The sequence below is a fragment of the Phoenix dactylifera genome, chromosome 3 (genome assembly GCF_009389715.1).
Source record: "Phoenix dactylifera cultivar Barhee BC4 chromosome 3, palm_55x_up_171113_PBpolish2nd_filt_p, whole genome shotgun sequence".
NCBI classification, from domain to species: Eukaryota; Viridiplantae; Streptophyta; class Magnoliopsida; order Arecales; family Arecaceae; genus Phoenix; species Phoenix dactylifera.
The window spans coordinates 16898522-16919624 of NC_052394.1; the positions used below are offsets into that span (position 1 = coordinate 16898522).

At 37.7% G+C, this 21103-nt stretch overlaps 1 protein-coding gene across 1 annotated transcript; it reads left to right on the top strand.

The window, feature by feature from the left end:
- Positions 1-5502: 5502 nt before the first annotated feature.
- LOC103709035 (glutamine--fructose-6-phosphate aminotransferase [isomerizing] 2-like) lies at positions 5503-20855 on the top strand. Its single transcript, XM_008794189.4, has 11 exons — positions 5503-5981; positions 8852-9024; positions 12237-12348; positions 14442-14587; positions 15266-15427; positions 17327-17648; positions 17744-17994; positions 18078-18192; positions 18339-18594; positions 18676-18844; positions 20434-20855. Exons 1-11 carry the CDS (start codon positions 5708-5710, stop codon positions 20515-20517), a joined length of 2064 nt encoding a protein of 687 aa, XP_008792411.1. The 5' UTR covers positions 5503-5707; the 3' UTR covers positions 20518-20855.
- Positions 20856-21103: the final 248 nt, after the last annotated feature.

A 21103-nucleotide genomic window follows, 5' to 3' on the forward strand; every position in this document is an offset into this window, starting at 1 on the left:
CGAGCCCGGGAGTTGGTGAAACGAGCCGAGCCGAGCCTGCGGAGGCTCGGGCTCGGCTCGGCTCGTTAACAGCCCTAGATAGCACCAATGTAGATGTGTATGAGAGTTTAATTGTGATGGTTTTTGGAATGATATTAATTAACCTATTGGAAACTCACTCCAGATGAACCCTAAAGAAGAAAAAAAAAAAAAAATTTTATAGAATGTAATTAGGTGCCTCACAAATATTTTACCAACAGAAATGACATGAGCCTACATTCAAGCAACCAAGCACATTTTTCATATGAACATATTCTTCAAATGTTTTTTTGTTTTTGTGGTGTGTGGGCAGAATTTTCATTAATCTATGATATACGCAATCATTATAGTTAGCAATACAAGGTTCAAAAGCTTCTATCATAAGTTGTTATTCTAGCTGCTTCCAAAATTAAGAGTGCAACTTAAGTTTGGGCTCAATCCAAACCCATCCTCCCAAGTCACTGTTAAGCTTAGGCTAGAAAATCTCAACCGACCTTAAGTATGGTTTTGTTAAAGCTAATCTTCAACACAACTCGAACTTGGTCCTAATGCAACACAAACACGACTCAATTCAACACAACCTGATATATATACATATATATATATATTCATATATATATATATATATATATATATTCATATATATATATATATATATTCATATATATATATATATATATATATATATATTTCAAATAGATTATTTATATGTTTGTATGATTGCTTTGAATGTATCTTTAAAATTTATGAATGGTCGAAGCCTCAATTAAATAAATATTAATTCAAGTAGAATGTCTTAAACATATTCTCTATTTTAAATTTTCTATTCAATCCGATTTAACCCAATTAACATGTCAGAACTTAACTTTATTTGGCTAAATGGACTTGACCTGGCGGTCAATCCAAATTTAGCTTGTAATGGGGTTGGATTTGGTTGGACTCAAGTTATACAAATTTAGGTAGGCCCAAAGTACAACGTGGCTGATCCATATATATGGTGGAGCAACAAATGTTGAGATTGTGCAAGGCTACGATTCAGAATGAAAAATTGCATTCAGAGTTCTGGTCTGCGATCGAGCTCTAACCTAAAATAGTAAAGGCGACGAAGTCTTCTTATCGGAGTGTGCCCGACCGAGGACCCTTCGATGCCTACGTCAGAATGATGCTCAGGGAATAGAGGAGGTTCTTGGTAGCCTATTAAAGCATGCGAGCACTTGGAAGGTCCTTCAGAGAATGGATTGTATAGGTAAAGGCGAGCGCCTATCGCCCAATAATTCGGGCACTTGGGTCGATCGAGATTGGAAGGCCTCCACACATTTCAAAAATCAAGTACGGATGTTTCACACGCGGATCGCATCCTGCCTCTTTAGCTAACGTAATTTTATAGACCACTTGAGATTACGGCCAAGATGTTACCAACTGTAGGGGGTTTCTGAAATTTGAAGTTAGCCGCATGCTTCTCGGTTTGCCACATGGCAAGTTTTAATTGTCAAAACAGAGGCTTCGCAGCGGGTTTGGTTGGTCGGCTCTTCATATGAGCTATGGTCAGTTATACGACACATAAAAGGTATCATGCAATTTCAGCAATTGCTCTCACTCTCTCATGCGAGTCATGTCTTCACAGAGGCCAATCAACTGGCTTTTAAGCTCGCTGGATTGGGATCCAACCCAGACTTCTACTCTCTTATGGCGATTCCTTTGGATGATCACCTCTTTGTTTGTGCTCATATATATGGAGTTTTTGTTTTTAAGAATGTAGACCGTGGGTATTCCCACTCTGTTTCACCTAGTAAAAAAATATAAAAGGATAAATCAATTGATCATCTAGATGCTGCTTTCAATGCATATAGTCGTTTCACCTATTAACTATATTATGTAAAGATGTGTTCAGATTTTAGTTTTTATTGAATAGTGTGGTTTGAAATTGTCGTACTTGTCTAAAAGGAAGATGCTTTGGGGCTCCAATTGGATGCAAAGGTTCGTACTTGCTTTGCAATTTAATATTGAACTAACACGATATATCATGTCAAGTCCTATGATTTATGCCAATCCCCTCCTATACCATGCGACAAGAGAACATTTTGTACGTACGAAATAGTAGCACCTAGGCATTGCCTTATAAAAATACCTGTCCCACGTGCAACCAACCTTTAGTCTTGAAGTCTTGTATGCTTGTTCATGGATGAATTAGGATTCCCTAAATTTGCTGAAGTTTTAATTGTGAGGGCCGTACCGATGTGTGTTTAGTTTTGCATCGTTATTCACTGAAAAGATCTTGAATACTTATATAAAATTAAAAAATTCAAATAATACTTTTCGATTAGTCATTTTAGATGAGGTATTGAATTGTTACACTAATGCCATTGGATGCTAGATAGGTGAAACACTAAATGCACATTGGAGAATAATAACCTTTTTTAGATAAATGGAGAATAATGGCATTGCCATCTAGTCTCTATAGCATGAGAGAAAAATTAACGGCCAGCATTTCTACAGAAAATCATGATTATGGCTTGTGGTGTTGGCATTGTAATGTAGAATAGATAAGCTAGAGAGATAATTTGTCCCATAAAACTTGGGCAAATCTAAGTAGAAGCTCGACTCTTTCTTGCCCAATCCTTATATGTTAATGGCTCGACCTACTTAATGAGCATACCACAAATTTTAGGTACCATGCCACACAAGATTATCCTATGCTTAACGATAGATTTGTCATTCACTATATTGCCAAGTTTCATATATAAAGTGCGGTTTAGATCCATGAAATGGAGCTTCTAGTTTTGACTATCTACATATATGATGGATTTCAAAATTTCAGCTGGTCTAAAAATTACACCAATAAATTATATTTATCTTGGAGAACAAATGCAATTCTTTTAAAATATTGGATGACGCACCTTACAATAATCGAAGTACAAGGAACCGTCCTTTGATCTCACAATCCATGTTGTAACGGTTTCTAGATCAGTTGGCGAAATCTATCTGACCGTTGACCATTCATCCCCTTGAGGACGGCTTATACAATCCTATTATGAATAATTCTAAGAGAATTAAAAAATAAAATATCACAAAGCCCAGTTGGGACAGCTGACCTAGTAGTCCACAAAAACTCTTCAGAGTGCTTTGCTATATAGAAGGCGAACTAATCCACCGTGGTTGAGTCACCCTCAACTGCGATACAATCTGTCTTCAGAACCTGCCTTGTATAGGTGATACCTATCCAGGCCGCTCTCAATTCTGCCCTAGAAACCGAGACATCAAAGACCGCAATCTGCCAATTGCCAGCAACCTCAAATCCGAGCCTCGGATCACAAAGCCAATTCTTTCTTTACTGCCACCATCAGACATGCTACCATCAAAGTTGACCTTAAGAAAACTTGAGAGTGAAGGCTCCCAGGTAAATGTAACTAACCAAGTCGATGTAAGAGCGGAATAAGAGTCTTAGGTGTCTCGAGTCGTTGCAATCGCTCTAACAGAGATAGGATGAATGACCTTAGTTGCCTAAATTATAGCTCTCTCCAATACAAACCTCGCCGACTATCCACCACCCTCAAAGATATAGGCATTTCTGGCCAACCAGACATGGTAAGCAGTGCAAGTGGCACTAATGCCCAAGTGTTTGGACCGCTCGTTGATAATGCTACCTTGCAAAGTCTCAAGGAAAGTTAAGACTGGCATTGCTAACTGGAGGAAATCCATCGGCTGGCTAGTGTTCCTCATAACATGTAGAGCTCTCTGGCATTGGAACAAAATATGATCCATAGTCTCCACATCCACATCACAGAAAGGGTAGCTCGAAAAGATATTCCCCTTTGGTCTCTTAGCACCCCCTGGTGGAGAGGCGACTCGAAGACACTTTTCAGATAAAAAGGCTAACCCTGGGGTGAACTCCGAGCCTCCATATCCACGCACCTTCAAGTCTTCGAAGTGCGCCCCCCAGTACAGGTTGCAGAGACCTCTCGCTTTCACCCTCGGGTGCAAAAAGACCTCGAGACTTTCTTGTCGAGGCTGCCATGGTAAGAAATCATAATGGATAAAACTCTCTTAGCCAGTCGATCCCCAAAGAGACAGGCCAGTAGCTCAATGTTCCACCTCCTCTTCTCAGGCCAAAGCAGACCATAGATTCTCGGACTAGAAGTAGTATTCATACATACCATGGTTGGCCATTGCCTCAAGGGCAGATTAGAGAGCCAGATATTCTCTATCACATCTACTGATCCGCCATCCCCAATTAGCTACATGATGCTGGAGGAAATCTCTGGGGTGTGGGTACAAATTTTTTTCCGGATGAAGGAGCAGCTCTGATTAGTCTGCGTGCTGGCATCTAAATCCTCCAAACCATGCTTGTCTAAGCCCAAAAGATTTTCTGACTCAAGCAAAAATCTCGCAGCATGTTTAACTACCATGCCTTTCTCCGGACAAGCAAAAGTTGAAAGTCTAGATTTCTGTAACGAAAGAGCTGAGAGACCGAGCCTCAATCCACTAGGTGGATCCAACTCGTGCTGTCTGATCTGCAACGATCTCCCTCCCCTTCGTTCATGCCACGGTCGAGGACGATTCACTCGTTATTTACCTTAGATTTTTGCAATCCGCTCAATATACGTGGTTAAACCAATCAGACGATACCACGTGTCCTCTAATCATCCAACATCCGACCACCGCACTCAAATAAAACGCTTTACTGACACGTGGTGGGTCACACGTACCATTGTAGGGTGTCCTGTTGACTGCACTAAAAGCAGATGTATCCAGGACTTTTCCTCTATCTTTGTGAAAGCTCTGGTATGTGGGCCCAACAAATGGCCGTCAAACAAATCCAAACTATCCGACGGCGGCCCAAAGAATCAAACGGTATTTGCCACGCCTCCTAACCGTACCAAAAAAAAATCCTAATATTGCTAAAATGGACCAATCATGTGCCGACACGTATTTTTTTAAAACTTTTAATCAGTTTATTTTTATATGATATCATTTCACCCTACCTCGCCTCTGTTTGTTCTTTTTATCCTTTAATAGACGAGGAAGATTTATTCAGGCCATGTCGATGGACTCCTGCTTACACCAAAGAGCACCTGAACGGTGATCCCCGCTCCTGTGGTTTATCCTACGGCTTTCCAAGCTACACCGGTCCGATCTTAGGGCATTTTCGTAAATCCATCCATTTTAAATCCCTTTAAAAGCGAAAAGCATAAGAAAAAAAGAAAATATATACAAAAATAAAGGCCACGTCGACTCCCACGCGTCAACATGTTAATCGCCATCATGCAACCCGACGAACACGTTTTGAAGAAGCACGTCACCCTTGGGATCCGACGGCGGCTGATGCCTGGAGAGGACTTCTCGGAGGACACCACACCCGGAAAGCCGCTTTGACCCAAATATCCCGCATATAAAAGTACCATGCAACAAAATAGAACGGACAGGATGATTCCATGTGGGAAACATGGACGGAGGCATCGTTATCGCGTAGAGTTTTGTATGCGGGCGTGTGAAGGGAGCGTCGACGACGGAAGACTCGGAGGCCCGGAGAAGGGACCGGAAAACTTCTTTCCTCGTTCCTGCTCTGGCCTTAACCGCGTCCTCCCAACCCCCTCCCCAAATAAATAACCCTTTCCCCTCACGCTTGATGTCTTCAGCGCCATTGGAGACGAAGAAAGAATCGAAGCAGAGATAGATCGATCGAGGGAAGATGTGCGGGATCTTCGCGTATTTGAACTATAAGGTGGCGAGGGAGAGGAGGTACATCCTGGAGGTGCTCTTCAACGGGCTGAGGCGGCTCGAGTACAGGGGCTACGATTCCTCCGGGATCGCGATCGACTCCGATCTCGACTCGGACCCGGTCCTGGCGGAGGGGGGAGGGAATGGAGGGGAGGAGGCCAGGAGGCCGCCCTACGACTCGGCCCCTCCCCTCGTTTTCCGGCAGGAAGGGAAGATCGAATCCCTCGTTGGATCCGTGTATTCCGGTGATTACCTTCTGGTTCTTTTTCGCTGGGGAAGCGTGTTCTTGTGACCAAGTTTTGCCCTTTTTGATGGTTTCTTGGTTTGTTTTAGTTATCGCGTTTTGGCCTTCTTTTGCTTTTTTTTTTTGTTGGGGAAAAATTGAATTTGATGTTTTTTCGAGTGTACATGCGGGATTTGTGTCGGTTTGTTGATTTATCTGAAGTTTTGTTGAGTTTTTTGTTTTTCTTTTTTGTTTTTCTAAACATCGGTATGGATGATTTGTTACTCGGAATGCGCTGAGCCAAGAATTTAAGGCAGTTGCGATCTTAGGGTTTTCATGTTCAGATTGTTATCGTTATATTCTACTTTTTGGTGGAATGAGGTGTTTATTTGATGGCGAACAATTTTGGGTTCTGTTAATGGCGCGGAAGAAACAATTGCCCATTATTATGAAGATTCAGTGCTTATAGGGAGAAGAGAATTGTTGACTGGAAGAGTTGGTGACTGGTTTTAGAAATCAATAATCACGATAACCTTATAGTGATATAGTGTTTTAGTGGATTGGAAGCCATAGGTGCTGGAAAAAGTAGTAAGTAGGTCTTTCCTATATCGTATTGTTTCGGCTGAAGATGTCTTACCTGCTTTTTTTTTTTTTACCACATCTCTTCCTTATTTTAGCCAGCCTTGGAATGGCATTGCATGCAACTTACTTTGTTGAAGCTTTTATCCCATTTGGTCAAAGTGTTTGGCGTTAAGGGCTCTACCAAGAGGCATCACAATATGCCATTTCTCGTGCACATATATTTATTACATTACATGACATAAACTCTCATTATTGTTTCCGGGATGCATGATCTAACATTTTCACTGTTGTGTCCGGAATGCATGATCTAACATCTTCACATGGTTTTAGACGTATTTAAGAGGCCTTGTGATGCGCAAGCAGTGTTCCTTGAAAACATTGAATACAAACAAAAAAATTGGAACGATGTGGTCAGAAAAACAAATGATACTACATTTGCCAGTTTGTCACTATTGGAACCAAAGAATGAAAAAGGTCTGACATTATTTGTCATTTTGTCGTATTGTTCTAGTGACAAGCATGTCTTGTCCTATTTGTTATGAGAGAAAAACAATTGACACTACATTTACCATGGTTAGAACCTCTATCATTTATGTCTCTGTCTTGCTATTAGATGGAACTCCTTTATAGAGGTTGTCATGTAGAGTTTAGAACTCCCTCTTTTATGTACTTGTCTGACAAGTGAGTAGGTGGGAGACAAGTTTTAGTTCATGCTATGTGATAGCTTTAGATAGCAAGTTTTAACTATTGTTGCAAAAGAAGAAAAGAAGGTATGCTAGTAAGGAGGATCCATTTGTGATTTTGCTCAAGTTATTAGGACTTTTAGCTTATTCTTTGATTTCATATTTTATTGCGAGATGTTAATCAGCGACTCATATTTTGAATTTGACACCAAGTTGGTAGATCTTTCATGGCTACAAGCATGTGAACTAAGGTTTTAAATACTGGTACTGAATCCTGCACCATTTTTCCATCAGAACGGTATGATGCTGATACTAATGGTACACATCAAAAGTGACAACTTCAAAAAAAAAAAAAAAACATGTTGATATCCACTCTCTTGGTATGGTCAGCATTGTACCGCCAGTACATGGATATGTGCCGGTATGGGCTGAGGCAACTGGTACATACCTGTAGACAGGGCTTCGGCATCGTGACGGCCATATTAAACGATGATCACAATATCAGGCAACCCCGTCATATATTTGATCCCACTGTGCTGATGTTTTGTCAGGGCAGTATGGTTTTGGTGGTTTTTGATTCCATTATGTGAACTGTATAAATAGAATTAACCATGCATATGGAAAGAAAATTCTGTAGAATTTCTAGGTATGTCACCACCATAGGTTGACATGAGGTCATGTACTATATACTGTCCTTTAGCCCGAACACGAAGCAGACAGGTCTTTTGCAAAAGTATTAGTTAACTATGGTTATAAATATCAATGATCATATTGCCATCTATCACCTTATAAGATCAGGTTGTCACTTGAATTTCACTAAATAAGCTCCTAAGCAATTTTTGGATAGTTGTCACTCCAGATGATGTGAGAGACTTTTTTTTTGTCTGACCTCTTTTTGCTTCTCATGCACATGTTGGAACATGCTCTTCAGGAACGAGTCATGTGCATAACATGTGTCTTCATCCTGTGGATGCTCATGAAGAAAGTTACTCTTGTCGAACAAGGTTGTCTCCCTGATGTCTTTCTCGAGAGATGGCTAATATACTCCTTGGAGAGAACCTGAATCAACTTTTCATTACTCCATTAAGAACTCCGATATTTTCTTATAAATAACTTATGATGAGTTTGTGGTTTGGCAATATCAAGTCAGGCCTTTCTATTTTTGTTTAAGGTGATAGTTGAATTTTTTCCATCCGCAAATAAAAGACGACATTAATGACACAGAAAATTTTAGTATGTAGGAGAAGATGTTGTCAGTGCCATATTTGTTTTTTTTGGAAAGACTGTGAGGATGCCACTACTAAGGTTGTAATTTGGGACCTCTCCAAAGTGGAGAGGGATGCCAACCCTGGACCATATATACTTAGACAAAAATTGATGGTTGATTCTAGATAAATTCATAGTTTCTATTCCTCTTGGATCAGGCTATTGTGGGCAATGTAATTTATGCACCTTTCTGTTCTAATACAAGTAACTTGGTTTACCGTTGTTATCTGAGAAGGCTATGCAAATGGAGGTTGTGTTTCTTTATTATTTCATGGTGGTATACAAAGTTGAGCAGATCCTTTATTTTATCTTGTTTTTATCATTCCTGTCTGACAATTTGAGGTTTTTTTTGTGTTTTTAGAGGCGGATGCAATGGACTTAAATTTGGAGAAGCGTTTTTCTGTTCATGCCGGAGTTGCACACACACGATGGGCTACTCATGGTGTGCCTTCTCCAAGAAATAGTCACCCACAATCATCGGGTTTATGGAATGAGTTTGTTGTTGTTCATAATGGTATTATAACTAATTATGAGGTTTGTTTGACTGCTCAGTCTGATCTTTCTTTTTTCAAAAAAAAATAAATACAAGTCAATATTACTGATATATGTGTATTCCTTGTAATAATTTAATTGATTGAGTGGTTTCAAATGAATAAGAATTTCGCTTCTGGTTATATTATTTTCTTTCCTCATAATCTCGTATATATTTAGTGACATTTGTGCAAGTCCTCTTTAGTTATTGAGCCAGGTCAAATTAAGGACTGACTATTTATATCACCTTGTGCAATTAATCAACCCTAGCTATATCGGAAACACCTGTTTATGCTCATTACATTCTCTCGACTTATTTTTCTGCAGTGCTTTTTGAAAATATGATTCTTGTGCACTTATTTTATGCAGGGCTGTTTACTGTTTCTTTTTAAGGTAGCATTTGATGCTTCTGTTGTAGGTTTTGGAGTGAATTTTCTTTTCTTCATTTCTTTTGGCATATTTCTATGGTTTATTTAGATTGTCATGTATTATTACTAGTCTCAGTATTAGGATTATGTCAAATTGATCCTTTTATTAGTTGAAATGCTTGACCAAGGTTCGCTGTCTCGGTACCGGACCTTATACCGGTGCCACACTAGCACCGTGTCGATGCAGTACCGTACGGAATTTTTTTGGTGTACCGAGTGTCGGTATGCCACCTGTACCGGGTACCGGTACCGAACCGGTATGGTATGGTACGCTCTGTACCGTCTGGTTCGGGCCGGTACGACATATCTTGTATTTGACCAAACAATAAATCAAACTTTTTGCATGTTTTCCCCTTGACATGCATAGGACACTTTTTAACTTTTATTCTGTAGTCTATAATCTCTTTGAATTAGCGACATCTCAATGAGCACTCTTTGTGAAATCATATTATCTTCAATGTAGATTAGCTCGATTTTTTTTTCTTCTGTGGCTCAACATGATCCTCTTTATGGTATTTATCATGTTTGAGAGTATCACTGGTCATGCTTATCTTGGTTAGTTCGAGATGTCTGCATCTTACCATTATGAGTAGTAATACAATTATTGCAACATTGTTTAAGCTACTATATAAAATACATTTCAAAAGATATGTTTTGGTCATCTATATCTATTGGATGACTTTGTCATAAAAAATATGCATCTTATGTGGTTACTATATATTTGGACGTATAAACAAATTCTACATTCTACGAATATAAGTATGAAAAACCATATACTAAATTTGGATACTGCCGAACTAATGTTTGTGAAGGATAGACAATGACTAGATACATAAAGATATCTAAGAATCTGAGGATATGTCTAATGTTATTACTACCTATGGTTTTAAGTGTCGAATATTTGGCTAAATTTAGGTTAATTATGCCATAGTTTTGAAGGACAATAAATGGATAATCATGTGCTATCAAATTAAGGCCGAATCTGATACTAGAAAATATAATGTGTCTGTTTCCACCAGTCATTATTTGACTTTTAGGTTAAGAGTGATATTAGTGAGTGGATTGCCCCTATATATAAGTTATAGAAATTTTGGGAAATAAAATAATTGTATTTGTGCTTTTTTGGTAAGCTAAAAGGAGGTGCAACCCCCCAAACAGAAAACATACAGTTACCTAAGATAGTTTCATCCTCTTGCATTTGCCCATCTGAGGTGATGTAGAGTAGTAGGGAGGAAGTTTTTCCTAAGAGCAAACACATCATACTCTGCTCCATACTTGGCAACCAATCCGCAGCTTTGTTAGCCTCCCAGTAAGTAAGGTATAGTGAGTTTTTTCTTTAATCTATCAAGTTTTAGTGAAGCATAATCTTTTAACTAAGACTGCTTGAATTGTTGTTTAGTTCAGTCTGAGATTTACGAAAAATTCATGTATCCGTGCTTGTACAATTGATTGAAGCAAGTTAAACCAAAGAAGTATTGATTGGATTTTAAAGATAATCTATTAATAGATCTTTGTAGCTTTTGTTTGCATAAATAAGTTTACTTGTCGAAAATAAATATAATTACATATTGTAGTCGGTTGCCCAGAGCAGTCAAAACTCTAGAGGTGGATACATGATGATAGTATAAATACTTTTCATCATGCTATGCATACAGTAGACAGTGCAATATTTGATCTTTTAATTTTTCATCAACAGGACTTTGCAAATATGCTTGTCAGTTGGGACAAGTTCAGGATAGTTGGTATTGTTGTTGGTTGCACACAAGACCATGTCCTTTAGTTGTCAATCTATTCATATTAATTTTGGATATAGACCCTGATTTGATGGAATGCAGTTTTAACATATGTTTATTCATTCCAGGTCCAATCAATCTGCATGTGCTACAATGAAACAGGATTTAGGAAGCTATTCTGCAATACTTATAAGGAAAACTCAAAATTAAAGTCTAAGACGATTAGAAAGTTTCCTAAAATTCTTGAGCATAAAAAATATACCCTTGTATCCTTTATATTCTTCTGTGCTTCAGAGGCTTACGAATTTTAGCATTCAAAGTTAAGAATCTTATGGAGGTAGACTAGGATCTGGTCGACTGGATTGCAAGTCAAATAATAGTTAGATGACATCGGAAGTCTGAGGTATAACACAGATGGTTTGAGCCATTGCATATGATCTACTACCTTTAAATACATATGCTAAGGGTCTCCAAATCATATGATTTTTTATTTGTTAGTAGTTTAGAGGTAGTAGATCACATTCAACAGCTCGGATCATCAGTATCGGGACCCTATAAACCGATTTCACTTGACTAGGTCTGACTTGAAATCTTAGTTCACCTCTTATCTTATGATACATTTCAGTTTCAGGAGTTTCATTATCTCATCAAAACATTGTCATGTGGCAATTGCCCTCTAACATCCATTATTTGTTTCTTCCATTACGATATTAGAGGAAAAATATGGTCATGAAATGTTCACCGTTCTTAAGTATTATTCTTTGCATTTCGTGCTTGCAGTAAGCATGGTGTCCATCTTCCTCCTACTAAAGACATTCTTGTAATAAGTGAAGGTTTAAATCCCTTTTGTTAGTTTCTTACATGAGCTGTGGATCTCCTTGTTTTACCTTCTCTTAAGTATTGAACTCTGTTAAGTTTGACCTAGGTTGTAAATTGTGTGTTTGTTATGCTGCTAATAGGAACCTGCACAAACATTATATTTTGCTTATTTTGAAAAACCAGCAAATATCTAAATTTTTCTTAAACATCATTTCTTCTCCATATGTCTCTTCAGGTTCTAAAGGAAACATTAATTAGACATGGGTTCACATTTGAATCAGATACTGACACAGAAGTTATTCCAAAGCTTGCAAAATTTGTATTTGATAAGGCCCGTGATGAAGGAGGTATTTTTTGTTTTTATGATTTATTAGTCATTAATAGAAATCTGTTATGATCTAGTGAAACTTGTAGGTGGCAACACCAGTTCAGTCAAATGTAGTTTTTTTACCTTGATATGCATGTGTTAACTATTAGCAATTCCAGTGCATGAATTTATTGCTTTCTATCTACCTGCACAGAATAGCACAGTAATCTTTTTCCAAATGTGTGATATCTTGTAACTTCATCAGGCAATATTTGAAGTACTTGACTCTATGCCTTGCATTGGGGCATGAAAGTTTATATTATGTTAGCTAGGTTATACACAAATGATACCTTATATATTGACTTTCTTGATCATTTTATGGAATTGTTTTTCCAAAATTGCATGGTAAGTTGAATGTGAAGTACCATTATCTTTTTTCCTTCTTGATGGCCTTGTGTTATGTCAAAAGTAGGGACTGTTAATAACATATGCTTATTGTGCTGTTGCTTCCAATGTACTATATAATTTGTCTCAATCAAGTACAGATTTGAGGGCCAAAGTTAGCACAACCTCTGTTCTTGATGTCACTCATGTAGATTTCCATAGTTACTAATTTTGTGCATGATCTGTTATTACATTGACGACTATTTCTGTTTCCAGAGTCCATACTCAATTTGATTGTCAAGTATTGCACTTTATTTGTGACCATAGATGTAGCCCATTATTTACATTATATAATAGGACATTTGATAGTATTTTCTTGTTGATTCCCAAGTCTTGTGCTTAAGATCACAGGGGCATATTCACTGGAACTACAATAACAGACATCTATTTATTGTGTCTTGATTTGAAGTTACTGCAATACACTTTTTTTATTATGCAATAAACTGCTCTTCTTTCTTGTTAGTTGCTATTTCATTTGCTTTTATGTTCTCCGCAAGATAGTGCTAGATAGCTAATTATTTGGGTAACTTGGGTTGCACAAATTCAGATCCAACTCAGTCCAACCTATAGTGTGGATTGGGTGTGGCCATATGCATGCATCTTGGATTGGGTGTGGCCATAGATGGTTGTGGTCAACATGATTTTAAGATGATTCACGTTCAGGTTGAAGGCTTGGGCTAGGAAGATTTTCAATCTGACCTCAACTAAAAGTAAAACTTTTATATAATATACTGTCTATTTACGTGTATAATCATGATAAAGGAAAGTACTTTTATATAATATACTGTCTATTTACGTGTATAATCATGATAAAGGAAAGTTGCCCCAAATAGGAATACTGGGCGAATGAGGATCTATAATGCTGACCCCAAATAGTTAGGAAAAGACTAGATGATTATGATTATGATTATTAGACAATGAAATACCCCACTTATTAGCTGAGGCATGTTATTGGTTGACGCTCTAGACTACCCTTTTCTTTTTTTGGCTAGTTGGATATATATATGCTATTTTAGATGTTTCAGAATTCTTCAAATATATGGAATTTAAAAGATAGAGAACATTATTATGAAATGGATTTTAATATTTTATATAAAATATTATTAAGGAAACCATTTTATATAGAAAAAACTTATATTCTTTGGTTAGAATTCTTTGACGCACACTTTGCATCATGGTCTGCCGTACCGGTCTGTACCGGTCCGGCCTGGGACAGGTACTGGATCAGCGTGGAATCCGGTACTGGTGGTTTATCGTTGGAGAACCGATATGGAACCGGTACAGACCGGTCCGGGGCCGGTAGGAGACCGGTCCGGGGCCGGTAGGAGACCGTTACGTACCGGTCCGGGGCCGGTAGGAGACCGGTACGTACCGATCCAGGCCGCCACCAGTACGCCGACCGGTACCGGTACGGCAGACCTTGCTTTGCATTGTTTTCCGTTTAGTTTTTCTGTATTGCTTCCTATTATAGAGTTAATCGTTGACTGTGCTCTATTATTTTCTTTGTTGTGGTGTGGCTAAAAGGGATTGACGGTTCTATTGGGTTGCATGTTTTGTTATATCCTTGCGTGTGCATATCTTGTTGCCCTCATGATTACTTCTATTAGTCAATTAATGGAAAAATGGAGAAAAAAAGGATATGCAATCACAAGTTCAGTTCATATCGTCTTCTCCTTCTATATGCTGCAGGTGAACAGTCTGTCACTTTTAGTCAAGTTGTTACAGAAGTTATGAGGCAGCTTGAAGGAGCATATGCACTTATATTTAAAAGCGCGCACTATCCAAATGAATTAATTGCCTGTAAGCGTGGCAGTACATTGATACTGGGTGTCAAAGTAAGTCTCGATGATATCATGAATTAGCCGAAAAAAGAGTTTCTTTTAAACAGAACAATGTTCAGTGTTTTCTTGTTATATATTGGTTTTTTGTGGCTTCGTGATCTCTTGAGAAAAAAAGACGCATATTGATGCATGTATTCCTGCTATGGATATGTGCTTCACTCACTGCAATCAAAAGATGCACGCAAGCATATCAATCCAATAAAGATTATGGGTGTTTGGGAAAATCTTGCAGTGTAGGCCGGAGACAGTGCGGAGAGGTGGGGTTCTCTCTCTTTCTCTCTCTCTCCAGCTTATCTTGCTGGATTTTCCTAAACAGGCTTTACATGTGATTGCTATCTTGAAGGCTGCTGGTCTTTTTGATGCCTTACGTGTTATAAAACCATAAATCCGTCTTGTTTTAAAGTGGTTCATGCTTGCATAGTTTCTGTATTACTTATTAAACACCATGGAAGAAGTTCAGAATGGTCATCCCGTTTTGTCAAAAATAATTAATTTCTGCATTTCTCATAAGCTTCAAGAAAGTGCTTTATATTGCAAATGAAAGTCCTTGTAGATTGTTTGAGTGCTGAAATTTTTGGTAATTGTCTTGTCATTTCGTGATATGACCTTGATATTGTATCAAATTGCGTGTCCATATGTGGTTTTAACACTGCAAGTTTTCTATGTTCTCAGGAACTAACTGATGCAAATACTGGAACATTGTTTCATGATGTTAAAACCCTCACAACCAATGGGAAGCCAAAGGAACTTTTCTTTTCCAGTGATTTATGTGCTATCGTGGAACATACTAAAAACTATTTGGCTATTGAAGATAATGAAGTCGTCCACATTAAGGTGACATTTCACTCAGTATTTTTTCCTGTTAATAATATTTTTAATGTTTTTGGCTTCATTGTTCTTTTTTGTTCATCCTAATTAGCATACAAACAGTTAATTTGTGACTTATTCCTAACAGAATAATTTATATTCTTCCTTGTGCTATTTATGTTTTTTGGTGCTCTGCTACTCAAGAACTTTGTACTCGTTGAGGGGTCATGAACCATTTAGTACATATATCTTTATGTTGTGAAGTTTCATGAAATATCCCACAAGAAAGTTATTGCCACTTCAGGTATCAATGCTAATTTTTCTTGGTGGTAAGAGTTAATCCATTTCAAGATAATTAGTCGTGTAATTTTTATGGACTTTATCCAGTACAAAATAGAGAATCATTTTCTTATCACTAATTCTGTTTCTTGGATTTATGGATACAGTTTAAAGTTCATATTGTAATGGAATATCTTTGTGAATATTAGTGGAGGTTTATCCTTGTTGTGTCTAATATGAATTCAAAATTTCTTTTTGTTCAATTCAAAAAACCAAAGTGGAGATGGCTTTGGAGAGAATGCAATTAAACTAGGACTAAATGAAATACCAATTGGGATTTGGAAGATCATCGGAGATACTGGGTTGACTCACTTATATATTTATTAGATTTTTCAAAACTACGAAAATGTCAAATTTTGAGGGGCACTTATTTATAAGAATAAAAGAAATGTGCAAACTATTCTAATTATCATGCAATTAAACTCTTGAGCCACTCTATTAAATTATGGGAAAGGATGATTAAACAAAGATCAAGAAAAATGATGAAAATCTTGGAGAAACCATTTGGTTTTTACCAGGAAGGTCATCAGTGGAGGATATGTTCTTTCCTAGGCACTCAACAAATAATATGAAGAAGAGAGATTGATTTGGAGATCTCCCGGGTTTTGTAGTGCACCAAAATTGTTGAGGATATTAATGCTAAAACATTGCAATTGTTACCAGACATGGCATCACAGGGGCATGTCTGGAGTGTGGGTTTGCACTAAGCATCTGAATTAAGCCCATGGTTTTTACACTAATCACGGGTGAATTTTTTCATTTACATTGATTACATTTTTTTATTGTTAGTGATATATTATATGTACATTATCTAACATGATATGATACATATATTATATGTATTTTTGTTAGTTTGACTAAAAAAAGGACTAGATTAAATGCTAAATCGGAATTATGGATGGCTAGAGATATGGACTTAAAAATCAGTATTATATGTCAATTTATGTATACATACATACATATATACACATACAAATTTAGTATAATATAATATATTATATGTATATATATGTAAAGAGGCACAAGGAATAAGTTGAATGCACAGAATTGAAAATGCTGAGATAAATGTGTGGCAAAAATAAAGAAGATAAAATTAAGAAATGATTATGGGCATGATAACATAGAAGGGGTTCCAGAATGGAAGGATACTTTAACTTCTTTGAAGGTTTTAGGAAGAGAAGGGGAAGACCTGAGACAATTTGGATAAAAGTTGGGAAGGAGGACTCTAAAGCTTGAAATAACATCAAAGGTTGCCCTAAATAGGATTACTTGAAAATTGAAATATATTTGCACATCTCTACATCATCTTCCCATATAACTCCTAGTTTGGCAACAATGCTAACAATACTTGATGTGTGGTAGTCATTTACTATTCATATATTTTTTTCTTTTTTTCTTGTAGTAGTATTCTTAGCTCTTAAGCTTCAGAATTTAAGTGACATGCAGCAATTCTCCTGTTAGTTGTGTTGTTGCTTATATATTGGTGGGATTCAAGCTTGGAGTTGATCTGCTTTCAGATATTTGATTCTCAAATTTCATGTTTATACATAAACTAATGGATAGTCATCAATTTTGTGACTGGACCAGGATGGTTGTGTATCAATCCTCAAGTTTGATTTTGGCAAAGAGAAGCCAGCATCGGTTCAACGTGCATTATCTGTTCTTGAGATGGAGGTTGAGCAAATAAAGAAGGGAAACTACGATCACTTCATGCAGAAAGAAATTCATGAACAACCACATTCCTTGACTACAACAATGAGGGGAAGGCTCAGAGATAATGATGTGGTTTTGGGCGGGCTTAAGGATCACCTGAAGACAATCAGGCACAGCAGAAGGATTATCTTCATTGGTTGTGGTACAAGTTATAATGCAGCATTAGCTGCAAGGCCATTTTTGGAAGAGCTATCTGGTAAGAATGGATTGACGAGAGACCTTTCTTAATGATCAGCTAAAATAATTACATGCATTTTTTATCCTGATTGATATTTTGTCTTGGAAAACAAGGAATCCCTGTTGCTATGGAGCTTGCAAGTGACTTGCTGGACAGGCAGGGTCCAATATATAGAGAAGATACGGCAGTTTTTGTTAGTCAGTCTGGGGAAACTGCAGATACCCTACTCGCCCTTGAATATGCCTTAGAAAATGGGGCATTGTGTGTTGGCATAACAAATACTGTTGGTAGTACATTAGCCAGAAAAACACACTGTGGTGTTCACATTAATGCTGGGTGTGAAATAGGAGTTGCTAGCACGAAGGTAAGAACTGTTGCCTACCTTTTTCCCCTGCTTTTATTAAGTAGTGCTCTGGTTTTATTGATGTTTCCTTTATGATTTGTCAGGCATACACAAGTCAGATAGTAGTTATGGTAATGGTGGCATTGGCTATTGGAGCTGACAAAATATCCACACAATCTAGAAGAGACGCTATTATTAATGCTCTTCATGACCTACCAAGTATGTTTTTATAGGAACTCTTCACATGGGTACTTTGTAAATGTGCAACATAGCATTATTTAAGAGCATTTTGTTCCCAAATAAAAGTTCCAGGAAGTAGGTAGATGGAGCCTTTTCATTTACCTCCTTTTTTCTTTTTTTTGCAGATAAAGTAAGTGAGGTCCTGAAACTGGACAGTGAAATGAAAGATTTTGCTGAGTCATTGATAAAGACACAATCTCTTCTTGTATTTGGTAGAGGCTACAACTATGCCACTGCCTTAGAGGGTGCTTTAAAAGTGAAAGAAGTAGCACTCATGCACAGTGAAGGTATGCTTGCAGGCGAAATGAAACATGGTCCATTGGCATTAGTGGATGAGACTCTCCCCATCATTGTTATTGCCACACGTGACGCTTGTTTCAGGTCAGTGCCTCTATGATGTAAGGTAGCCCTAGGAGGAAAGTATCTATTTTACTGAATATGTTTCTGTTTTATTTTCAACAGTAAACAGCAATCAGTAATTCAGCAGCTTCATGCACGTAAAGGCCGTTTGATTGTTATGTGCTCAAATGGAGATGCATCCTCTGTATGTCCTAGCGGATCTTGCAGAGTTATTGAGGTCCCTCAGGTTGCAGATTGCCTTCAACCAGTAATTAATATAGTTCCATTGCAGGTAAGGAAGCATGGAATAATTCTTCTTTGATTTCCTTCTTGTTTGCAACAAATTTCCTCTAATCACTAATTCTAGCCTGCACGCTCTTTTCCGGATATAAAAGATAGTCTTAGAAATGATTTTTGTCTTGCTCTCATCATCAATTTGTTGAATTTAGATGAAAATGCTCTTCCTTGAGGCTACATCCATCCCAGCTGTTGTCATTTTTGTGAAACCTAAAGTGGCCTTTTGAGAAGGCCAGTTTAAAAATTGCCATTTTATAGTTGAGTCCATAAGTACTTTGCAACAAATAGACCGGACGTTAAAGAAAATGAATTTTTGGTATACCCCAACCTGGTTGAACTAATGGTTCATTCAATCCACTATAGAACTACTAAGCCGATATCACTACCTAACCTACGGGGATCAATGGAGCCTTATGAATGTATTTAATCAGTTTGTGTGCAAAATTTTAGCCTTCAGTTAAGCAATTTAGAGGCTCAAAAGGACTTTTTTGGGTCACTCGTTTAACTTCCTATAGTGACTCGCTTGACCCTTCCTTTTCCTTTTAGGGCTTTATGATACACCTATTGAAACAAGTCCTGCTCTGCAAACTCTTAAACTGCCCTCCATGATGTGCTGTCCAATTAGCAGGCCAGACAGCCCCTTTCCAGCGATTGGCTTCATATGAGTCCAGACAGATTAAACTGATATTTTTTTCTGTACCGATTAGCCTTGCTGGTGCCTCAGTAAGTCTTTTCATGCCTTCATTTGATCCCCTGAACTTGAAACCTGCAAGCTTTTTGAAGAGGATTTCGGAACCTAACTTTGGCCATTATACCTTCGACTTCTGATCCTTAGAGATCTGCCCTAGTTTCAAATTTGAATCCCTGAGAGATTTTTAAACAGCAAGAGATAATTGCATATTGGTCAGAAGACTGCAACACCACATGATACAGCATTGGATAAGCTTACAACATGTTTAAAACAATTGTTCAATGGATAGTACAGCATCTGAACTTGGTAAACTTCTGCCATTTTAGGCCTCTGAAGCTATCCATTCTATGTGGGCTTATTTACTTGATATGGTGGTGGTATCACTAGAAAGGTCTAGCTTCTTGTCTTATAAATTGTAGGCCATAGGATTTTAATCCCTTATATGCAGCTTTGGATTTGATGTAAGCACTCATAATTAAGCTAGACCAAAACTAGATGACTTCAGAGAATGTCAACCAGTGATTTATGGGATTCCAAGACAGCACGTCTGAAAGTTAATACATTCATGATGACGTGCCCATGAATGAATAGGCTACATTCAAAAATTTCCCAATTCTGGCCTTCTGTTTTATATGCCTTGTTTTTCTCAGCTATATTCCTTGTCTACATTCGCCAACATTTTTGATAGTCCAAACAATAAATAATTTTGGGTTTTTGCTTCATCTGAACACTGCGAAACTTGCAATGGTCACTTGGAAGAGGAACATGTTATTTGGTACTGATGGTATACATGTGATTTTTGGGCAATAAGTACCAGTTAATTTGGAGGTGAATAGTTTCTCCAGCAGGAAGCACATGAGTTTGCTCATCTATTTCTGCTTTTTCATCTGCAGCTGCTAGCGTATCATCTAACAGTTCTACGAGGCTATGATGTGGACCAACCAAGGAATCTTGCAAAGAGTGTGACAACACAATGAAACGAGCCTGAAGCTTCGTGCAAATTCATTTTGAAATCTGACCTCATCGGAGACTTGATCGCAGATTCAGAATTTCGATTCTTTTGTAGTTCACCACGTAGTTCGTTTCCCGGGTAGTGGAGGCATTTGTTAATATTATGTACTGCCATACTGGGATGCATAAAAGCAGTTCCCTGTCTGTATAACTTATTACTTCTGTTACTAGGAGAGCACAAATTTAACTTTGATGGAAACGATGCATTGATTTCTCAGTGTAGGCTTTTTTGGTGATTCAGCAGAGAGATGGAATTCACTTTTTTCCAGTTAAGTATTATCATTTAGCGTTAACTATTTGTTTACAGTTTGTCCTCCTAAAACCCTTTATTTACACAAGAACTGCTTGTCTACTCTGCTACATATTAGTCATTTGCAGGCCGAATGTGGTATTGGATGCAGAACATGTGCATTTGCTGCTAAGCAAAGATACCACCAAAGTGCAGACTTCTATTTCCTTCTTGTACAATAACAGGGAATTGATTTTCAGATCACCCCTCAGTGCACATACATATGCTTTAGCGAAGATAAGGAAGCACTTAATGGATGGCAT